General features: G+C 48.4%; 2 protein-coding genes across 2 annotated transcripts; one reads left to right on the forward strand and one right to left on the reverse strand.

Moving 5' to 3' along the window:
• Positions 1 to 1,564: 1,564 nt before the first annotated feature.
• LOC149914502 (olfactory receptor 14J1-like) lies at positions 1,565 to 17,123 on the reverse strand. Its single transcript, XM_090126650.1, has 2 exons — positions 16,236 to 17,123; positions 1,565 to 1,636 (listed from the first exon to the last, which is right to left on the reverse strand). Exons 1-2 carry the CDS (start codon positions 17,121 to 17,123, stop codon positions 1,565 to 1,567), a joined length of 960 nt encoding a protein of 319 aa, XP_089982776.1.
• On the forward strand, positions 9,408 to 10,382 carry LOC116240363 (olfactory receptor 14J1-like). The gene has a single exon (XM_031610685.2). It carries the CDS (start codon positions 9,408 to 9,410, stop codon positions 10,380 to 10,382), a length of 975 nt encoding a protein of 324 aa, XP_031466545.2.
• Positions 17,124 to 21,037: the final 3,914 nt, after the last annotated feature.

Genomic DNA, 21,037 nt, shown 5'->3' on the forward strand with positions numbered 1-21,037 from the left:
ATTGATTCTTTGCTTACAAGTGGCACCTGGTAGATAAGTGTGTTTCTGTAACTTAGCAACCTTCCCTTCAGTACCCAGAGAGCTGCTATTGGAATGGTCTGGAGTTCAGCAAAGGAATCATTACCAGAGCTGCAGTGACACAACAGACTGGGTCTGACAGCAAGAACAGAAATAACAACTTGTACACAGGGGTAATTTGGGAAGTTATTATTAAATATTAGGGAAAAAAAGTCAGGACATGAGACAATAAAGATTAAATAGAAACATGGCATATCACTTTGATTAGAGTAAATAGGTAAGGAAGAAGAGGATGTGAAATCCTGACTAACAGTGAGCAGATGTATGTGTTGGAAATAATTTATATTATACAGAATATCAGTGAAATGTGCTGTGGGTTAGGTGCAGTTTCAAATAATATATTAACGTGAAAGGGACGCAGAATTCAATAGCTGATCCCAAGTGTGCAGAAAAAAACAAACAAACAACAACAAAAAACCCTGCATTGATATGTAGCCATTGACACACACAGTTTGTTGTCTTTGGGTTTTAAGCAAAGAAAGAATAAAACGCTTTGTGCCTCAACCCAGGAATTGCTGAGATGTGTTCTCTCCCCTGTCCTGTAGAGGGGCAGTGACAGAGCAGCACAGGGGGCACCTGGGAACCAGGCAAGGTGAGCACAGCGCAGCTGGGCGCTGAGTTGCAGGCTGATTTTGGGGTCCCAGCCCCGCAGCATGAGGCTCCGTGTGCCTTCCCCTCTGCAGGACAGCCCGGCCCCACCGCCCCACAGGCAGCCCCTGGCAGCTCAGTGCAGGCACTGTGTGGGGCAGCATGCGTGCAGTGGTACAGAGATGGGCCCCCAGCACAGCCCCTGACACCACATGTCCTCCTTCTCACAGCACCTACTTCCTCCCCTTTAGTTCATCTTCCTCTTCATCACGGTGCACCCTGGCTCACCTTTTAGCTCTTTCCCCCCAATTTGGCAAACTTCCATTGCTTGTCTTGCCACAATCAACAACTTTCTATCTTGGTCTGGTGTAAGTGCAAACAGTTATATCAAACCCAAGAACAAGTCCTTGCACCTGGTGGAGGTAAAAAAAGTGATTTCAGAGCTTCTGTGAAACAGGATCATTGATAAAAACAGGGCTGTTCACACACCAGTCAAAGCTAAACACAGAAGTTTTACGACGAGCACACTCTGATTCCTTCTGCTAAAGTAATATATTGTTCAACCGGCTAATACTTTGATCCCATTTGCTAATCAAGCCTATATCAGCTTCACGGTGCCTGCTGGCATCTCATTTGCCTGCAGACACAGAGGTGGAACATGGAGGCTGTGAGAAAGTCAGCACTGAGCCAGAGTTCCTATGGGCTCCAGGAGAAAGAGAGCACGGTGATGCCTCAGTACAAGTAGAAGGAAGCCACACATATGTGTAGGACCGTGATAACCACTAATGATAATTACACACACACACATATATATGAACAGCAAAGAAAAATGAAGTGATAAACATAAATAAATATTATAATCAGTAAGGAACGTAAGTATGTTATTGCACAGACTGAGTCACTTGTTGAGACAGATGTGAAGTTTATCCCTGCTGAAAAGTGACCAGGGCATCAATTTCCTCACCGCGTTCTTGAGCTCCTGGTTCCTCATGCTGTAAATGAGGGGGTTCACTGCTGGAGGCACCACCGAGTACAGAAATGACACCATCAGGTCCAGGGATCAAGATGAGATGGAGGGGGGCTTCAGGTAGGCAGCTATGCCAGTGCTGAGAAACAGGGAGAGAACGGCCAGGTGAGGGAGGCACGTGGAGAAGGCTTTGTGCTGTCCCTGCTCAGAGGGCATCCTCAGCACGGCCCTGAAGATCTGCACATAGGAGAAAAACTGAAAGCAAAGCACCCAGATGCTAAAGAGGCACTGATCACAAGAAGCCAAATCTCTTTGAGGTAGGAGTGTGAGCAGGAGAGCTTGAGTATCTGGGGGATTTCACAGAAGAACTGGTCCACTGCATTGCCTTGGCAAAAAGGCAGAGAAAATGTGCTGGCAGTGTGCAGCAGAGCATTGAGAACCCCAGTGCCCCAGGCAGCTGCTGCCATGGTGGCACAAGCTCTGCTGTCCATCAAGGTCCCGTAGTGCAGGGGCTTGCAGATGGCAACGTAGCGGTCATAGGACATGATGGTGAGAATGCAATACTCTGCTGATAAGAAAAAGAAAACGAAAAAGACCTGTGCAGCACATCCTGTGTAAGAGATGTGCCTGGTGTCCCAGAGGGCATTGGCCATGGCTTTGGGCAGAGTGGTGGAGATGCAGCCCAGGTCGAGGAGGGCGAGGTTGAGGAGGAAGAAGTACATGGGGGTGTGCAGGCGGTGGTGGCAGGCTACGGCTGTGCTGATGAGGCCGTTGCCCAGGAGGGCAGCCAGGTAGATGCCCAGCAAGAGCCAGAAGTGCAGGAGCTGCAGCTGCCGCGTGTCTGCCAACGCCAGCAGGAGGAACTCGCTGATGGAGCTGCTGTTGGGCATCTGCAGTTCCTGGGCATGGAGTCCTGTGCAGAGTGCAGAAAATAATGACAGAAGTCAAGATAACTTGCAGACACTCTCCTCCTGCTATACTATAGAAATGTTTCTTTCTCTTTGAAAAATGTTCATTTAACTCCATAACTTCAATTTCCTTGCATGAGCTTTAGTGTACCTTAAGAAGTAGAAGCTGAAAGAGCTCTTACTTTCCTCTCATTTCCTAATCATATCTCAGCTTCCTAGATAATTTCCTCTTACAATCAATTTCCATCCCTCATATCTTTATGCTGTCTGCACTCACAGTGCCCATCCCTACCTCTTTTCTGCCCTTAAATTTCTGTTAGAGAAAGCTGTCTGTTTTCAGGATAAGAGCATTTTTCATGTCAGCAGAAAACGATAGCAATTTCAGCTGAAAGCACTTTAGGAGAATGTTCATATAAGGGCAAATTGTGAATGGTACAATTCAGGATTCTCCGAGATGTGTTCATATTTCACATCTCCTTTCAGAATTCTGCCTCCAACTCATTCTCCTTCCCTAAGAACAGGTGTTGGAAAATCCCTGCCTCGTCTCTCCTCCTGCAAAGCACCCTTGGAAAAAAAAACACCCAGTGGTGAGTGTAGCTGTTATCCCCCTGCCCCAGGCAGCAGCTGTAGCAGCAGAAGACCTCTGCCCTGCCCTGCCGTGGGACTCCTTCCCCCCACACGTCTCCCCGCAGCGCCCTGGGCAGCTCCCCGGGCAGGCTGAGTGCTGAGTGCTGAGTGCTGAGTGCTGAGTGCTGAGTGCTGAGCCTGGCAGGTGGCAGAGTCAAAGCCTGCAGTGAGACTTACCTTGTCAAAGGCTGTGAGCAGTGCTCCTGCAGTGAACTCAACATCTGCTCAAGCCATACATATCCTATAAGCTCTCTGCCCTTTCTCCACTCTCCTCCTGTCACCTGCAGGCTGTGCTGTGCAGAAGAGCTGCTCCTGGGCACAGCTGTCTCTCTGCAGCGCTGCCCACTTGTAGGAGCTCCCTGAGTCCCAGGAGCCCAGCCCAGCCCAGCCCAGCAGAGGATGTCATTTTCTCTTCCTCACTGCTCTCCCTGGAGATGACTTGGGGGCTGCAGGGCTGGCAGCTCCCGATAGACAACAGGCTCATCTCTGCAAAACGTACTTTGAAGTCAGATGAATTAATCACCAGTAGCCAAGCTGATTTCGGAAGCATTGTTTGTCCTAACAGATTGTGTGTGCCGAGCAAAGCTGCCAATGCCCCATCTGGTGTCATGGTTTTATGATTCTTGTTATCAGTATTCCACATCATAACATCATGTAAAGCACCGGGAATTAAAGAGTTAATACTCCAGTTCTGTGGACGGACAACTTTCTGGATACCTGGTTCTCAGAAGAGAAGAAGAACCGCATATCCCAGGGGACTCTGAGTTCAGAGGGGAAGATAAGCCGTGGGAGGAAGACCTGGGATCTCTCACTTGCTCGCTGCCTGGCAGTGTGTGGCTGCGCGCCCCAGCCGTGCGCCTTCAGTTCAAAGTAAGGCTTTTGGTTTCAGACACTTGCTCTCTCATTATATTTGAGTTATTACCCTAAATTCCAATTTTATTTTATAACATTGTGTTATCTTACATTCCAGTATCATGTTTAGTAAAAATAAGTTTCCTTCTTCAATCATTGATGCTGTTTTTTATTATTTTTATTATTATTTTATTTCTTTATTTATTATTATAATTTTTTAATATTTTATTTTATTTTATTTTATTTTTATTTTTTGGCCAGTGGGACTGCCAAGCCTTCAGCCCTCTGTCACGGACACACATTGATCCAGATAACTCCGTAACAAGACAACACACTCAGTCATATGCCCTGCTTTTAGGACGGGTGTGTGGAGCCAAACGTTGGACCTGGTGATCACTATGGGTCCTTCCCATTGTGGGTTGTCCTAGGATTCCATGACAAGCTGGATACAAGCACGGTGGGTTGGAATGACTGTGGTGTCACTGTGGGTAGGAGTTCAGTAACACAGTCACGGTGTTCTCTCAAAAGTGTGGAGAGCAGTGCTGTCAGAATTACTGAGTTATGGCAGTGATCATTATTACAGTGATGTCAGAGTCACTGTGCTGTAAAGGGGAGACAAGCTCAGTGATTTCAGCTCCACTGTGTCGTCACAGCTGATATGAGCACAGTGGTGTTGCAGTCAGACAGGAGCTCTGCATGTGGGTGAGCATCAAACACGGCATCCCCAGAACAAAATGCTACCAGTGAGGAAATGGTGCCTCCACCTTGGGCCTGGGAGTTCAAAGTTCTGTTGTGATTGACTGCTTGTTCAGACTGAGCCCCTCTCACATCCCACATCCTGGCATGAGACACACTGCCCACATGGGACTTGGGCCTCACGGCATCCTTGCACCCCATGCAGAGTCTGGCAGCTGCTATGCCCGGTCTTTCATTTGACATCAGACAAACCTCCATCCCACTGCCCCAGGAAGGGCCCTGAGCCAGCAGGAGGGAGGGACACGATCTCCCTGCCAAGGCTCTGGGGATCAGGCCTTGGCCTTTCTGCTTCAGAAGACAAAGGAGGCTTTGCTCAGCATCACAGCCACCATCCCAGTGCCTTGGTCTGCCTGCAATCATGGCTTCCAATTATCTGCTCTAACAAGTCCCTGGGGAAGCTTGCTTGTGAATGGCCCTCAGTGGGGCCCATTAATACTCCAGGAAACTTCACTGTTCCTTCTGACTTTGTCTTCTTGAGCACTTTGTGCAATCTTCTCTGTGCACTGGAGGTGGATGGACTCAGCAGCAAATGCCCCCTGGGGCCCATTACAACCTGAAGAGCCCTCCTGTGCCTTGTGCCTTCCTGTCATCTTCTTCAGCTGTTCAGAACTTGTACAGCAAACTGGACAGGTATCTGGAGACATCTAAAAGAGGAAGAGAACAACAGGCATTAATGAAGTCTTTTTATTTAGTTAGTTATTGTTCAGTTTAAACAAGAATTTAAAGCAACACTTTGCTACTGATATTGACCCAGGATGTCCCCTAATGAGCTCTGCTCTGTCACTGTGTGGACAGATCCCCATCAGGCTTCTGTTTTCCTTGCTGGACAAGCCCAGCTCCATCAGTCTCTCCTCACATGTGAAGTGCTCCATCCCCAGTCACCTTGAGTGAACCTTCCCAATCTCACTTTGTCGTGCTCTCATCAGCCTTGTGTTGGGGATCTGAACTTAGAGGCAATGCTCTGGATAATGCCTTCCCTCCATCTTCCACCCATTATCTTCTTCATATTAAAAAACTGGAAACTTGATTTCTTACCAGATTTCCAAATTCTGAAACAAGGAAGAATAGTTATTAATTACAGCAGATACTAACATTAAACGTTTGGAAGGAATTCTTAACATTTCTAAGATCATGATTGTGAGGCATGGAACAGCTGTGGAACAGGTAGCCCAGAGAAGTGGTGGATGCCCCATGCCTGGCAAAGTTCAAGATGTCAAGGGCCCCAAGCATCCTCATGTACTGGATGACAGCGCTGCCCACAGCAAGGGAGCTGAAACTGGATGGTCTTTTAGGTCCTTCCGATCCAAGCCATTCAAGGATTCTGTGGTTCCTGTCAGTCTCATCCAACTCAGAATCCTGTTTGCTTAGGTATTCCCTGATCACCTCTTTTTTCACCAAGGACACATCTGCCATGCACCAACAATTCCCACCTGTCTCTGCCTCCTAGGATTCCAAGAAGACCAGACAAACTAATAAACTGTGAGGTCAGGAAGGAAATGAGTATCAGAGACTTTTCCATGTCCTGTCTCACCATGTTCCCTACACCATTCTACTGTGGGCCCACATTCTTGCTAGCCTTTCTTTTGTAGACTACATATTTCTACAAGCCCTTCTTGTCTGTGATATGCCTGGGCACATTCAATTGCAGTTGAACTCTGACTTTATTAGACTCATCTCAGGAACACTGGACAAAGTCTCTGCATTGCTGCCAGGTGCTCACTTCTTGTTTCCATTTCCTGTACGCTTCCTTTCTGTGTTTGGGTTAGAGCAACACAATCAATTCACAATAATGCAGGATTTCTGACATCTTAACTTGCCTTCCTCTTCCTCGGAATGGAAATATTCTGCTTGGAAGCCAAGTTGCTTAGATAGTTGCCACATTTTTTGACCCTATTCCCTCGGTGCCTTTCCCTGCTGTTCTGTACACCACAGACACTTGAAGAAGCCAAGGTGTGCTCTCCTGAAGCCCAAAGGTGTGAGCTTCTCATTTGCCCTCCCTTCAGATTCCTCAGCTCCACCATCCCATGGCCACTGCAGACCAGCTTCTCTTTCACATTCACATTCCCCATCAACCCTTCCTTGGCAGTATGAGATGCAGCAGAGCACCTCTGCTCTTTGGTTCCTCTATGGCTTGGTCAAGAAGCTGCCAGCTGTGCTCTCCAGGGTTCTTCTGGATGGTGCATGCCCTGCTCTGCTGTCCCTGCAGCAGACACTGCAGTGGAAAAAGCCCCCAAATGGGACAAGGGCCTGACAACACGAGGCTCCCATCTGCACGTAAAGGGCACCTTCCACTTGCTCTTCCTGATCAGGAAGCCAGGAACAGACACCGTTGGTCTCCTCTGTTTGCCATTGCCATTGCCATTCACTCTGACCTGGCTGCTCTGCCGCCCCCAAGATGAGCTCAGTGCACTCTCTGAAAGGGCAGTTGCCCTTCCTTGTCTCTTTTGGAAGCCATTTCACCACATCCCTGAGATCCAAACAAGACCTCAGGTCTGCAACTCTTCAAAGCTTTCTAGCCCAGCATGTGCTGGTGTTCTCATTAGTGAAAAAGCACAGAAGAAAACAACCTATTCAGGATGGGTCATTGGATTCAGTGCATCCATGGTATTTATGAAGATGGCACAAAGGCATTGGATCCACTGTGGGGCGTCAAGTTGACTAAGCAGCACAGACACTCCTGGATATGTTTTTCCTGAAGGTCCTGTGCTGCATTTGCAGCTGCATGTGAATGTGCTGGACAGCCTGGAGAACTGGCATGACATGACATGACGTGGCTGCTTCTGACACCGTTTGCCTGAGAGCCCATAGAAAACTGAAGTGTTTTCTGTTAAACAATACAGATGTGTGTCAGCTCTGTCGTGCCTTGAGCTCCAGAATATTCAGCAGATGTAGAACAGAGAAAGATCTGCCTCTTCTTTTGAGAGCTCATCCATTTAGTCAGCTGCATACCTCTGCATGCTCCATGGAGAAAAGTGAAAAAAGACACACAAGTGCCATAAATTGCCATAAATGCAAGGGACTGATATCATTTAGGATGGCCAAGAATATCTCCATCCCCTCTCTGGCCCTCAGCTGATGCTCAGGAAGGAAAGGAGGTGTCTAAGTCAGGGATTTCCCACACACTTCCCAAGCACTAGCACACATCCAGGAGCACCCCAGGCACCTTGGTCATCACCCAGGGCCTGTGTGTGGGCAACTGACTCCCCGCTGAAGGACCAAGGACTCGGAGCAGGAGCTCACATGCAGGCAACTCCTTGTGCACATCTGAACTGAACCAGAGGAATCCCTGAAACTCCTGTTGGTCCGTGGGGAGCAGAATCTGATTTCAGCCCCAGAGTTTCCAACTAGCGATGAAATGCCTGCACTACCTCAGCTGGATCAGTGCCCTGCCCAGGGGAAGTCCACCCTTCCTGACCTTCTCAGTGTGTCCTTTTTGTTTCAGCAAACACTCTCTAATCATATGTCTGGAATTAGTCACTGTCCACTGGACGTTTGGTGGTTAACTAAGCAGATTTCAAAGTAAAGTCACGACACTGTTGTTTTTCAGGAGCCGTTGGCCATGGAGATGCAGGGACATCTCAAGGGAGATTACCTGGGGAAAAAAAAATCACATCCTCTGTTGCTGAGTTGGGCCAGGCTCCTGGGACACAGGAAACTCCTACAAGGGGGCAGTGCTGCAGAGAGACAGCTGTGCCCAGGAGCAGCTCTTCTGCACAGCACAGCAGGGCTGGGGGCATGATCCGCAGGTGACATGAGGATAGAAGAGAGAGGAAGGAGAGTTACAGTCTGTGTGGAGTGTGAGCAGGCTGTGAGCTCACGGAAGGAACACTGCTCACAGCCATAGACACGGTAAGTCTCTGGCTGCAGGCAGTGCTGCTGCTTTTACTGGAGGGATCACTAAATCAGGGACTTCCCATTGCAGATCAGGATGCAGAGAGTCTGTGTTTCTTTATTATGAAAATGACTTGTTCCATATGAGGGCTTCCCCCCTCAGGGCGGGGGCCTTCAGCTGCCACAGCTTCTGCCTGGGGCAGGGGACTCACAGATTCACTGCATGCCAGAATGTTTCTAAGGACACTGTGCAAGAGGAGAGACAAGGCAGGGGAAGGGAAAGGACTGGAGGCAGAAATCTAGATGGGGCTGTTCACTTAGAACACATCTCTGAGACTCCTGATTCACACTATTCTCACTCATTCTGTGAACAGTCACACAATGTGCATTCAGCCTCTCCTCTCTTGAAGGATAGAACAAAATTACCATACTGTCGTATTCTCCAGACATGAATAATGAAATTAACCAGCAGTCGGGCAGCTTTCTCTAGCAGAAATGTAATGGCACATAGGATAGGACTGGGTGCTTTAAAAGCAGTTGGGTTAAAGACAGGGAAAGAGATGAAAATATCCAGGGAGATGGGATAAGATTAAAAAATGAGAAAAATATGTAAGCTGCATACTCGTCTTCTGCTTATGGAATGCTAAACTTCATGAAATTAAATTGAAGTTATGGAGCTAAATGAACATTGTGCAGAGAGAAAGAAAGAAAAAAAAATTATAGCAGAAGGAGTGCCTCTGAGAATGATCTTGACATTATCTTCTGCACTCTGCACAGGACTCCATGCCCAGGAACTGCAGATGCCCAACAGCAGCTCCATCAGCGAGTTCCTCCTGCTGGCGTTGGCAGACACGCGGCAGCTGCAGCTCCTGCACTTCTGGCTCTTGCTGGGCATCTACCTGGCTGCCCTCCTGGGCAACGGCCTCATCAGCACAGCCGTAGCCTGCCACCACCGCCTGCACACCCCCATGTACTTCTTCCTCCTCAACCTCGCCCTCCTCGACCTGGGCTGCATCTCCACCACTCTCCCCAAAGCCATGGCCAATGCCCTCTGGGGCACCAGGCACATCTCCTATGCTGGATGTGCTGGACAGGTCTTTTTCTTTTTTTTCTTCATCTCATCAGAGTATTGCATTCTCACCATCATGTCCTATGACCGCTACGTTGCCATCTGCAAGCCCCTGCACTACGGGACCTTGATGGACAGCAGAGCTTGTGCCACCATGGCAGCAGCTGCCTGGGGCGCTGGGGTTCTCCATGCTCTGCTGCACACTGCCAATACATTTTCCCTGCCTCTCTGCCAAGGCAATGCCATCAATCAGTTCTTTTGTGAAATTGCCCAGATCCTCAAGCTCTCCTGCTCTGGTTCTTACCTCAGAGAAGTTGGGCTTATCATATTTAGTGCCTTAATCTTTCTTGCTTGTTTTGTTTTCGTTGTGCTGTCCTATGTGCAGATCTTCAGGGCCGTGCTGAGGATGCCCTCTGAGCAGGGACGGCACAAAGCCTTCTCCACGTGCCTCCCTCACCTGGCCGTTCTCTCCCTGTTTCTCAGCACTGGCATAGCTGCCTACCTGAAGCCCCCCTCCATCTCATCTCGATCCCTGGACCTGGTGGTGTCATTTCTGTACTCGGTGGTGCCTCCAGCAGTGAACCCCCTCATTTACAGCATGAGGAACCAGGAGCTCAAGAACGCGGTGAGGAAAATGATGCCCTGGTCACATTTCAGCAGGGATAAACTTCACATGTCTCAACAAGTGATTCAGTCTGTACAATAACAAATTTATGTTCCTTACTGATTATAATATTTATTTATGTTTATCACTTCATTTTTCTTTGGTGTTCATATACATCTGTGTGTGTGTAATTATCATTAGTGGTTATCATGGTCCTACAGATATGTTTGGCTTCCTTCTACTTGTACTGAGGCATCACCGTGCTCTCTTTCTCCTGGAGCCCATAGGAACTCTGGCTCAGTGCTGACTTTCTCACAGCCTCCATGTTCCACCTCTGTGTCTGCAGGCAAATGAGATGCCAGCAGGCACCGTGAAGCTGATATAGGCTTGATTAGCAAATGGGATCAATGTATTAGCCGGTTGAACAATATATTACTTTAGCAGAAGGAATCAGAGTGTGCTCGTCGTAAAACTTCTGTGTTTAGCTTTGACTGGTGTGTGAACAGCCCTGTTTTTATCAATGATCCTGTTTCACAGAAGCTCTGAAATCACTTTTTTTACCTCCACCAGGTGCAAGGACTTGTTCTTGGGTTTGATATAACTGTTTGCACTTACACCAGACCAAGATAGAAAGTTGTTGATTGTGGCAAGACAAGCAATGGAAGTTTGCCAAATTGGGGGGAAAGAGCTAAAAGGTGAGCCAGGGTGCACCATGATGAAGAGGAAGATGAACTAAAGGGGAGGAAGTAGGTGCTGTGAGAAGGAGGACATGTGGTGTCAGGGGCTGTGCTGGGGGCCCATCTCTGTACCACTGCACGCATGCTGCCCCACACAGTGCATGCACTGAGCTGCCAGGGGCTGCCTGTGGGGCGGTGGGGCCGGGCTGTCCTGCAGAGGGGAAGGCACACGGAGCCTCATGCTGCGGGGCTGGGACCCCAAAATCAGCCTGCAACTCAGCGCCCAGCTGCGCTGTGCTCACCTTGCCTGGTTCCCAGGTGCCCCCTGTGCTGCTCTGTCACTGCCCCTCTACAGGACAGGGGAGAGAACACATCTCAGCAATTCCTGGGTTGAGGCACAAAGCGTTTTATTCTTTCTTTGCTTAAAACCCAAAGACAACTAACTGTGTGTGTCAATGTCTACATATCAATGCAGGGTTTTTTGCTGTTGTTGTTTGTTTGTTTTTTTCTGCACACTTGGGATCAGCGATTGAATTCTGCGTCCCTTTCACGTTAATATATAATTTGAAACTGCACCTAACCCACAACACATGTTACTGTTATTCTATATAATATAAATTATTTCCAACACATACATCTGCTCACTGTTAGTTAGGATTTCACATCCTCTTCTTCCTTACCTATTTACTCTAATCCAAGTGATATGCCATGTTTCTATTTAATCTTTATTGTCTCATGTCCTGACTTTTTTTCCCTAATATTTAATAATAACTTCCCAAATTACCCCTGTGTACAAGTTGTTATTTCTGTTCTTGTTGTCAGACCCAGTCTGTTGAGTCACTGCAACTCTGGTAATGATTCCTTTGCTGAACTCCAGACCATTCCAATAGCAGCTCTCTGGGTACTGAAGGGAAGGTTGCTAAGTTACAGAAACACACTTATCTACCAGGTGCCACTTGTAAGCAAAGAATCAATCTAATAAACAATTTCTTCGTGTGTGCTGTAAAAAGGTGTGTTTTACTATAACACAGCCTTAGTCCTAGGATCTACAATGCTTTCTTTAGCTCAATATTACAAGGATCTAAATGAGGAATCAGTATTTTCCCCACAGTTCAATACATGTCCTGGTTCTTTATGGTCAGAATGATAATGTGGATGCTTTGTCAGTACATCAGTTACACAGAGTGGTACAGAAATCTCCCTGCACTTTTGGAAGTCCTTTGGCATGGTCCCACATCACTTCCTTATCTCTGTGGAGAGATGTCTGAGATGGATTTGAAGGGCAGAGTGTTCATTGGATAAGAAATTGGTTGGAAGGTCGCAGCCAAAGGACTGTGGTAAATGGCTCTCTGGGAAATCGGCTCCACCAGGTGGAGGCTGATCACAAGTTATGTCCACAGGGGTCAGCCTTGGGACCAGAGCTGTTCAACGTCTATCAGAGGCATGGATGATGAGACAGAGAGCACCCTCAGCAAGTGTGCTGATGTCACCAAGCTGTGTGGTGCAGTTGGCATGACAGAATGAAGGGGTGCCATCCAGAGGGACCTGGCCAGGCTTGAAAAGTGGGCCCAAAGAAACAGCATGAGGTTCAACAAGATCAAATGCCAGTTTTTGCACTTGTGTCGGGACAATCCCAGGCATGAGGGTTGAATTCCTAGAGAGCAGCCCTGAGGGGAAGGACTTCAAGATGGTAGATGAAAACCTGAACAGGAGCCAGCAGTGTGTGCTTGCAGCCTGAGAGGCCAACTGCACCCTGGGCTGCATCAACAGAGAGGTGGTCATCAGAGCAAAGGAGGGCACTGTCCTTCTCTACTCAGCCCTCAGAAGGCCCCATCTGGAGCATGATTTAAAGCTTTTAGAGAAGGTCCAGAGGAAAGCCACGAGGGTGATCAGAGGGCTGGAGGACCTCTCCTGGAAAGACAGGCTGAGGGAGATGGGAGAAGAAACAGCCTGGAGGAGAACACATTGCAGCCTTCCAGTACTCACCGAGAGCTCAGAAAGAAGAGGGAAATCAACTTTTAACATGGGCAGATATTGATATCACAAGGTACAAATATTTTCAATTATAAGAGTTGAGATTTAGATTAGAGACTGGGAGGATCTTTTCAGAGAGAGGGTGGTGAGGTCCTGGCTGTTGTGGTGTTGTGATTTTTTTTAATGTCAGTATTCCACACCAAAACATCATGTGAAGCAGTGGGAGTTAAAGAGTTAGCGTTCTGGTTCCACTTGCTGCCTTTTATGGGCATTTTGAGCATTCTGATGGGAGGGGAGGGGCAGAATTCCCTGGAGCACATGGTATGAAGAAGAAGATAGGTGGAGATCTGGACCGCACCACAGTGGCTCTCCCTCAGGCCCCACTCAGTTTGCAGCAGAGAAGGGCATGTGCTTCCCTTGTACTATCGTGGGGACTCACACTTTGGGCACACTTTGGTTCAGTAGGATTTAGTAAATTACCATTCCTCCTCAGATCGTTGCTGTTGTGATCCATTTGTTAAACCCATCTACTAGCTCTCGGCCCTTCCACCTCTCCCAGAGTGCGTGGCCTCCCTGGGGCCTCCCTGCACCACCAGCATCACCAGAAAAGTCCCAGGTCTGGTTCGCTCCTCTGATTACTACCCATTCTTGATAGTTCAGGTAAGCAGTGATGAAATTGTTCAGGGAAGCCTGCGACCTATGCAGAAGGATTTCAGGGGTTAGGGCGAATGGCTGAGAGAGTGGCTTCACAAGTGGTATTTTTCTCTCTCCTTCTTCTGGGGTGGTGAGGGATGCAGAGCAGTCTAGGAAATGGCAGGCTTTGAATAAGTGGCAGAAAGGTTGGTGCCACCACAGAACTCTGGGTTCTTTGCCCATGGGGAGGACGGAAGAGAAAACTGGATGTGAATTGAGAGCAAATCTAAAGAAATGTGTGTGTAAAAACCAGAGTGAAGTATGGGTAAAGCACGTAGAGAAGTGTGAATAAAGCTGGAGTAAAGTGTGAATAAACTTGAAGTGTGAGAAAGACCAGGAGCAAAGTGTGGGTAGACCAGGAGTAGAGCGTGAGTACACCCGGAGCAGGGTGTCAGTAAAAATCGGAGAAAAGTTTGAGTAAACCCAGAGTGAAGTGTGAGTAAACTTGAAGAAATGTTTCAGTAAACGCTGAGGAAAGTGTGAGTAAAACACACACACACACAAAATGTGAATTAACCCAGAGTAATGTGTGAGAGAACTTGGAGTAAAGAGTGAGGTAGGCATTTCAAGGATCCCTGCATTACATTTGTGATACTGTTGTGTGGGGAGGTGCAGCAGAAGTCACCTTCACAAAAGGAGAGCGAATAATCCAAATTCTTCTGCAAGCTGGTTTTGCTATTAAGCGAGGCAAAGTGAATGGACCTGCCCAGGAGATTCAGTTCCTAGGTATAAAGTGGCAAGATGGGCGTCATCACATTCCAGCAGATGTGACCAACAACATCACTGCTATGTCTCCACCCACTAGCAAGAGAGAGACACAGTCTTTTCTGGGTGTAGTGGGCTTTTGGAGACTGCATGTTCCAAACTATAGCCTTATTGTGCACTTCCTTCATCAGGTGACGCGGATGAAAAATGACTTCACATTTCAAAAGCAGCAGGCTTTTGAACAGATTAAAGAGGACATAGCCCGTGCCATGGCCCTAGGGCCAGTATGGCTGGGACAGGATGTAAAGAACATCCTGTACACTGCTGCTGGAGAGAAAGGTCCCACTTGGAGTTTGTGGTAAAGATCCTCAGGAGAGACCCGAGGATGCTGCCTGGGATTTTGGAGGCGAGTATAAAGAGGGTCCAAAGAGTGCTACACTGCAACTGAGAAGGAGATCTTAGCTGCATATGAGGGGATTCGGGCTGCTTCTGAAGTGGTCGGTACTGAAACACAGCTCCTCTGGCACCTCGACTGCCAGTGCTGAACTGGATGTTTAAACGAAAGGTTCCCTCCACCCATCATGCAACTGATGCCACTTGGAGTAAGTGGGTTGCACTGATTACACAACGAGCGTGGATGGGGAACCTCAGCTGATTTGCAACCCCTGGTTGGATAACAGTTAAACTGGCACTCAGTGTCCAGACACAGGCATCAGTTTAATGTGAATCTGTGCACTACAGTTATCTGTAAGGTACTGGCACTTCTACACTTATTTCCATGTGCAGTTACACCTTGTGATGTTATAAGAAACCAAAGTAAGCCTTGTGTTACTTGACAACTTTGTGAGAGGAAAAGAAAGAAAAGGGAGTGACAGAGTTGGGGGGTGGGGGTGGGGTGGGGAAGGACAAAGAAAGAGATCACAGGTCCTGGTCCCAGCTTTGATCCAGCAGAGAGAGGTGGGGGGTCCTTGACTTGTAAGCGTGCTTGTCTCATAGTTTTGAAGCATGAAAGTCTCCAAACAGGACATCAAGGATCTCTCTGGCGTCCTTCAGTGGCTCCTAGGTTTACAGGTGAGCCATCCAGGGCTGTGAGTGAGGTGGCAATAAACAAGTCCATCAAAAACAAGTTTGCAGTCACAACTTCCTACAGCATGATGAGAACATTTTGGGCAGAGCAAGGCTGTCTCATTTTTCACAGGATTCCCTCCTCCCCAAGTGTCCAGCCTTCAGTCTGTTGACATGGCAATGTACTTCCAAGCCTTTGAGACAACTCCAGGCACACTGCAGGCAAAGTGTCCTTTTTTTGTTGGTCTGCTACGTAATGCAGGACCTGAGGGCTGACACAAGTGCAAGGAGAAAGGAGAACAGCGTGCAAAGGTGGTGCAAAGAGAGCAGCACTGAAAAGAGCACGTCCTGCTGCTGCCCATGGCCGTGGCTCCAGGGAAGCAGCAGCACAACTCCAAGGCAGCAGAGAGGGAGCGCCCAGCGGGCGGTGAGGGGCAGCCCCACAGACACCAGGGCTGCTGCAACGTGTGGCATTGGGCTCTTGGTTCCTGCAGCCCTCTGTGTGCAGGGCTGCTCTCTGAGATACAGATGATAGTCTAATTTTTATTTTTTTATTTATTTTTTTTTAAATCTACTCAAACAGCCAAGTGCTTGAAGAATAGTAAAGATTTCAGGAGTAAGAAAAAAAAAATGCACATGGGAAATATATATTAATAATATTATTTAAGTGGAGTAAAAACTATTGCAAGAATTAAAAAAATTAACAGCGAAAAAAAAAAAAAAAGAAATATTACATGATGCCATTCCCAGCTTTTCTTGAGTTTGTGGTAATCATGTGAAGATGATGAAGATATAATTAATGCTGAAAAAACATACATAGAAATAGTTTCTTGAGGACAACCTTGAGCTCCCGGTTCCTCATGCTGTAGATGAGGGGGTTCACTACAGGAGGTACCACTGTGTATAACAGTGCCAGCACCAGGTCCAGAAATGGGGAAGAAAGTGATGGGGGTTTCAGGTATGCGAATGTGACAGTGCTGACAAAGAGGGAGACCACGGCCAGGTGAGGGAGGCACGTGGAGAAGGCTTTGTGCCGTCCCTGCTCAGAGGGCATCCTTAGCACGGCCCTGAAGATCTGCACATAGGACAGCACAACGAAAACAAAACAAGCAAGAAAGATTAAGGCACTAAATATGATAAGCCCAACTTCTCTGAGGTAAGAACCAGGGCAGGAGAGCTTGAGGATCTGGGCAATTTCACAGAAGAACTGATTGATGGCATTGCCTTGGCAGAGAGGCAGGGAAAATGTATTGGCAGTGTGCAGCAGGGAATAGAGAACCCCAGTGCCCCAGGCAGCTGCTGCCATGGTGGCACAAGCTCTGCTGTCCATCAAGGTCCCGTAGTGCAGGGGCTTGCAGATGGCAACGTAGCGGTCATAGGACATGATGGTGAGAATGTAATACTCTGCTGATAGCAGAAAGACAAACAGAAATGTCTGGGCAACACATCCTGAGTAGGAGATGTGCCTGGTGTCCCAGAGGGCATTGGCCATGGCTTTGGGGAGAGTGGTGGAGATGCAGCCCAGGTCGAGGAGGGCGAGGTTGAGGAGGAAGAAGTACATGGGGGTGTGCAGGCGGTGGTGGCAGGCTACGGCTGTGCTGATGAGGCCGTTGCCCAGGAGGGCAGCCAGGTAGATGCCCAGCAAGAGCCAGAAGTGCAGGAGCTGCAGCTGCCGTGTGTCTGCCAACGCCAGCAGGAGGAACTCGCTGATGGAGCTGCTGTTGGGCATCTGCAGTTCCTGGGCATGGAGTCCTGTGCAGAGTGCAGAAGATAATGACGAGTCAAGACCATTCGCACAAACACTCTTCCCACTGCTATACAGAAGTTTTTCTATGTCTATGGATAATGTTCATTTAACTCCATTACAGGACTTTATTTTAATGAGCTTCACCGTACCTTAATAAGTAGAAGTTTATGGGGCTCTTATTTCCTGTCATTCTCTGATCATATCTCAGCTGCCTGGATATTTTACAAGCCATTTCCATGTCTCATGTCTTTACCTGTCTGCACACAGAGTGCCCATCTCAAGTTCTCTGCATTCAGAGTTCTCTTAGAGAAAGCTGCCTGTTTGCAGACAAAGTGCATTGTTCCCGTCTGCAGAGAATTACGAAAATTTCAGCCTGTGCTGTCCTTTGGGAGAGGAGAAACTGAAAGCACTTGAGGACATGATTCATATAACAGCAGAATGAGAAATGTACAATTCAGGATTCTCAGTGCTCATATTCCACAGCTCCTTTCAGATTTCCGTCTAAAACACTTCCCCTTTCCTATGTACAGAAAATGGAAAATCCCTGCCTTCTCTCTCCTCTTGCAAAGTGCCTTTGGAAACAGCCTACAGTGCAGTGTAGCTGTGATCCCCCTGCCCAGGCAGCAGCTGTGGCAGCAGAAGGCCCCTGCCCTGCCCTGCCCTGCTGGGGGGCTCCTTCCCCTCACACATCTCCCCACAGCTCCCTGGGCAGCTCCCCGGGCAGGCTGAGTGCTGAGTGCTGAGTGCTGAGTGCTGAGTGCTGAGTGCTGAGTGCTGAGTGCTGAGTGCTGAGCCTGGCAGGCGGCAGAGTCCCTGGCCCGGCACACAGCCCCTGGGGCACAGCAGGGACCTGCTCTGCAGGACAGCCCTGGGCACCCGGCTGCAGCCCCGGCTGCACAGCCTGCAGCCGTCCTGGGACACGCAGCCCTCAGGGCTGTGCTCTGATGCTGCAGCACAGAAGCCCTCAGCTGGGGCAAAAGTTTCTCCTTGATAAGGAAGCATGGAGTGTATGTAGCCTGTTTTGCAATGGGATGTCCCAAATTTATTCATCCATCCAGTAAAAGCAGATGCACTGTCTGCAGCAACTTACCACGTCAAAGGCCATCAGCAATCTTAGTCCAGTGAGCTCACAGCCTTCTCACACTGTTCGCATTCTGTAATCTCTCTTCCCTCTCTCCTCTTCCACTCACCTTCAGATCATGCTCCCAGCTCTGCTGTGTGCTGCACAAGAGCTTCTCCTGGGCACAGCTGTCTCTCTGCAGTGCTGCCCACTTCTATAAGCTCCCTGTGTCCCAGGAGTCCAGCACAGCTCAGCAGCAGACGATGTGATTTCCTACTCTCCCTGCAGATATCCATGGCCCTCCTGAACTGAGAGCTACGGCAAGGCAGTAGGATCTTAGCTACAGAATGTACTTCAAAGTCAGCTCAACTAATCAACACATCCACTTGATTTCAGAAGCACGATTGTTCCTACTAAAAGAAATTTGACCATGAGAGAAAAAAATGGCAAATCTGGAATTATCTGATCATGACCTGTAAGTGCAGTGATAACATTACAGAATCATAGAAAGGCTTTGGCTGGAGGGGACTTTGAAGATCACCCATTTCTAATCCCCCAGCCATGGGCAGATCAGTCAGCCCAGCAGTCGTAACATTACAGAACCATAGAAAAGTTTTGGCTGGAGGGGACTTTGAAGATCACCCAGTTCTGGTCCCTAGCCATGGCCAGAGATGCCAAACACACACATTCAGGCTGCCCAGAATCTCATCCATTCTGACCTTGAATGCCTCCAAAGTTGGGTCATCCACAGCTTCTTTTGGCAACATTTTCCAGTGCCCGTGTGTAAAAAAATGTCTTCTTAACATCTAACCTCAGTCCCCTTTTAAATTTAAAGCTATTTCCCCTTGTCCTGTTTCTATCAGGCCATCTCACCCTAACACTAAGTTTAGGCATTTCATCTTCAGATGCAAACCCTGGAGCTGAAATGGGATTCTGTTCCTCACAGGATCGTGGGACCTAGAATCCCCTTAGCTGAGTTCAGGTGTGCACAGTGAGGTGTCTGTGTGTGAGCCCCTCATCTGAATCCGTGCTCTTTATTCAACAGGGACTGCACTGCTCACACACACACACTCAGGGATGACCAAGGTGCCTGGGGTGATCCTAGCTGTGTGCTCGTGCTTGTAAACTGTGGTGGAAAATCTGTGAGACAGACAGCTCCTTCCTGAGCATCAGCTGAGGGCCAGAAGGGAGGTATTCTTGGCCATCCTAAATGCCACCACAGCCCTGTGCTTGGGGCACCCACTGTGCCTTTTGCACCTGTCCCCATGGAGCATGTTGTGTCATTCTGCTGCCCAAATGGATGAGCTCAGAACCAAAGAGCCAAATCTTCCTCTCTGTTCCATCTGTGGCAAATTCTGGAGTTCCCAGCTGACAGGAAACTGGCAAACGTTCCAGTTTTAAACAAGAGCAAGAAAGAGGACACAGGCAATTACAGAGCTGTCAGTCTCACTTCTGTTCCTGGTATTATTATGGAAAAAAAGATGCTGGGAGTTACTGAGAAACACCTGAAGGACAATTCTGTCATTGGTCACAGCCAGCACAAATTCACTAGAGGAAGGTCTTATTAAACTTAATGTCCTTTTATGACAAGATCACACATCTAGTTGACCAAAGGAAGCCAGCTGATGTTACCATTGAAGATTTCACCGTAGTTTTTGATACTATTACTTAATTCTTCCAGACAAATTTTCCTGCACAGGGCTAAACAGAAACATAATGTGATGGATGAGCAGTTGGCCGATGGGTCTGTCTCTAAAGGGTTAAATTAAATGAGGTTCCCTCAGGCTGGTGGACGTTCGCTATCAGGGTTCCCCAGGGCTCCATTTGAGGGCCACTTCTCTATAAGGTTTCCTCAATGACTTGCATGCAGGACTAGAAAATGCTTTGAGTACATTTGCTGATGAGACAAAGCTGGGTACAGCTGTTTCCTCTACTGAGGGTAGAGAAGACTTTCAGGGAGATGTGGACAAGTAAGAGAACTGGGTAAACATAAAATGCACATGAATTATAACAAGAACAAGTGCCAGATTCTGCACCTGGGTAGGGGCAACACTGAAGATAGTCACTGACTGGAGAATGGGATACTGGAGAGCAGTCCCAATGAAAGGGGCTGGGTGTCCTGGTCAACATCAAATCAAACATGAGTCAGCAGTGTGCCCAGGCAGCCAGGAAGGCCAACTGTCCCCTGGATGCATTGAGTATGGCAACGCCAGCTGTGTGCAGGAAGGATTGTCCCATTCTGCTCTGCACTGCTGCAGCCTCACCTGGAGCACTGGGAGCACTACTGGGCACCACAGAACACAAAGAAAATAGAGGACATAAAACTATTGGAGACTGTCCAAAGGAGGGCAGAAGAGGTGAGAGATCTGGAGTTCAAGGTTTCATTGTGACTGACTGCTTGTTCAGACTGGGCCCTTCTCACATGCCTCATCCTCTGCTGAGACACACTGCCCACATGGGACTTGGGCCTCACGGCATCCTTGCACCCCATGCAGAGTCTGGCAGCTGCTGTGCCCTGGTCTTTCATTTGACATCAGACAAACCTCCATCCCACTGCCCCAGGAAGGGCCCTGAGCCAGCACGAGGGACACGATCTCCCTGCCAAGGCTCTGGGGATCAGGCCTTGGCCTTTCTGCTTCAGAAGACAAAGGAGGCTTTGCTCAGCATCACAGCCACCATCCCAGTGCCTTGGTCTGCCTGCAATCATGGCTTCCAATTATCTGCTCTAACAAGTCCCTGGGGAAGCTTGCTTGTCAGTGGCCCTCAGTGGGGCCCATTACTACTCCAAGAAACTTCACTGTTCCTTCTGACTTTGTCTTCTTGAGCACTTTGTGCA

The sequence above is a fragment of the Phasianus colchicus genome, chromosome 29 (assembly GCF_987193195.1).
Source record: "Phasianus colchicus chromosome 29, bPhaCol1.hap1.1, whole genome shotgun sequence".
NCBI lineage: Eukaryota > Metazoa > Chordata > Aves > Galliformes > Phasianidae > Phasianus > Phasianus colchicus.

What these genes read in the sequence shown, in the direction of transcription:
- LOC116240363 (XM_031610685.2), top strand. Translation starts at nt 9,408, where the DNA reads ATGCCCAACAGCAGCTCCATCAGCGAGTTCCTCCTGCTGGCGTTGGCA.
- LOC149914502 (XM_090126650.1), bottom strand. Translation starts at nt 17,123, where the DNA reads ATGCCCAACAGCAGCTCCATCAGCGAGTTCCTCCTGCTGGCGTTGGCA. An exon ending in TGAGGAACCGGGAGCTCAAG is followed by an intron (nt 1,637 to 16,235) that starts GTTGTCCTCAAG and finishes CAGGAGCTCAAG; the next exon opens with AACGCGGTGAGGAAATTGAT.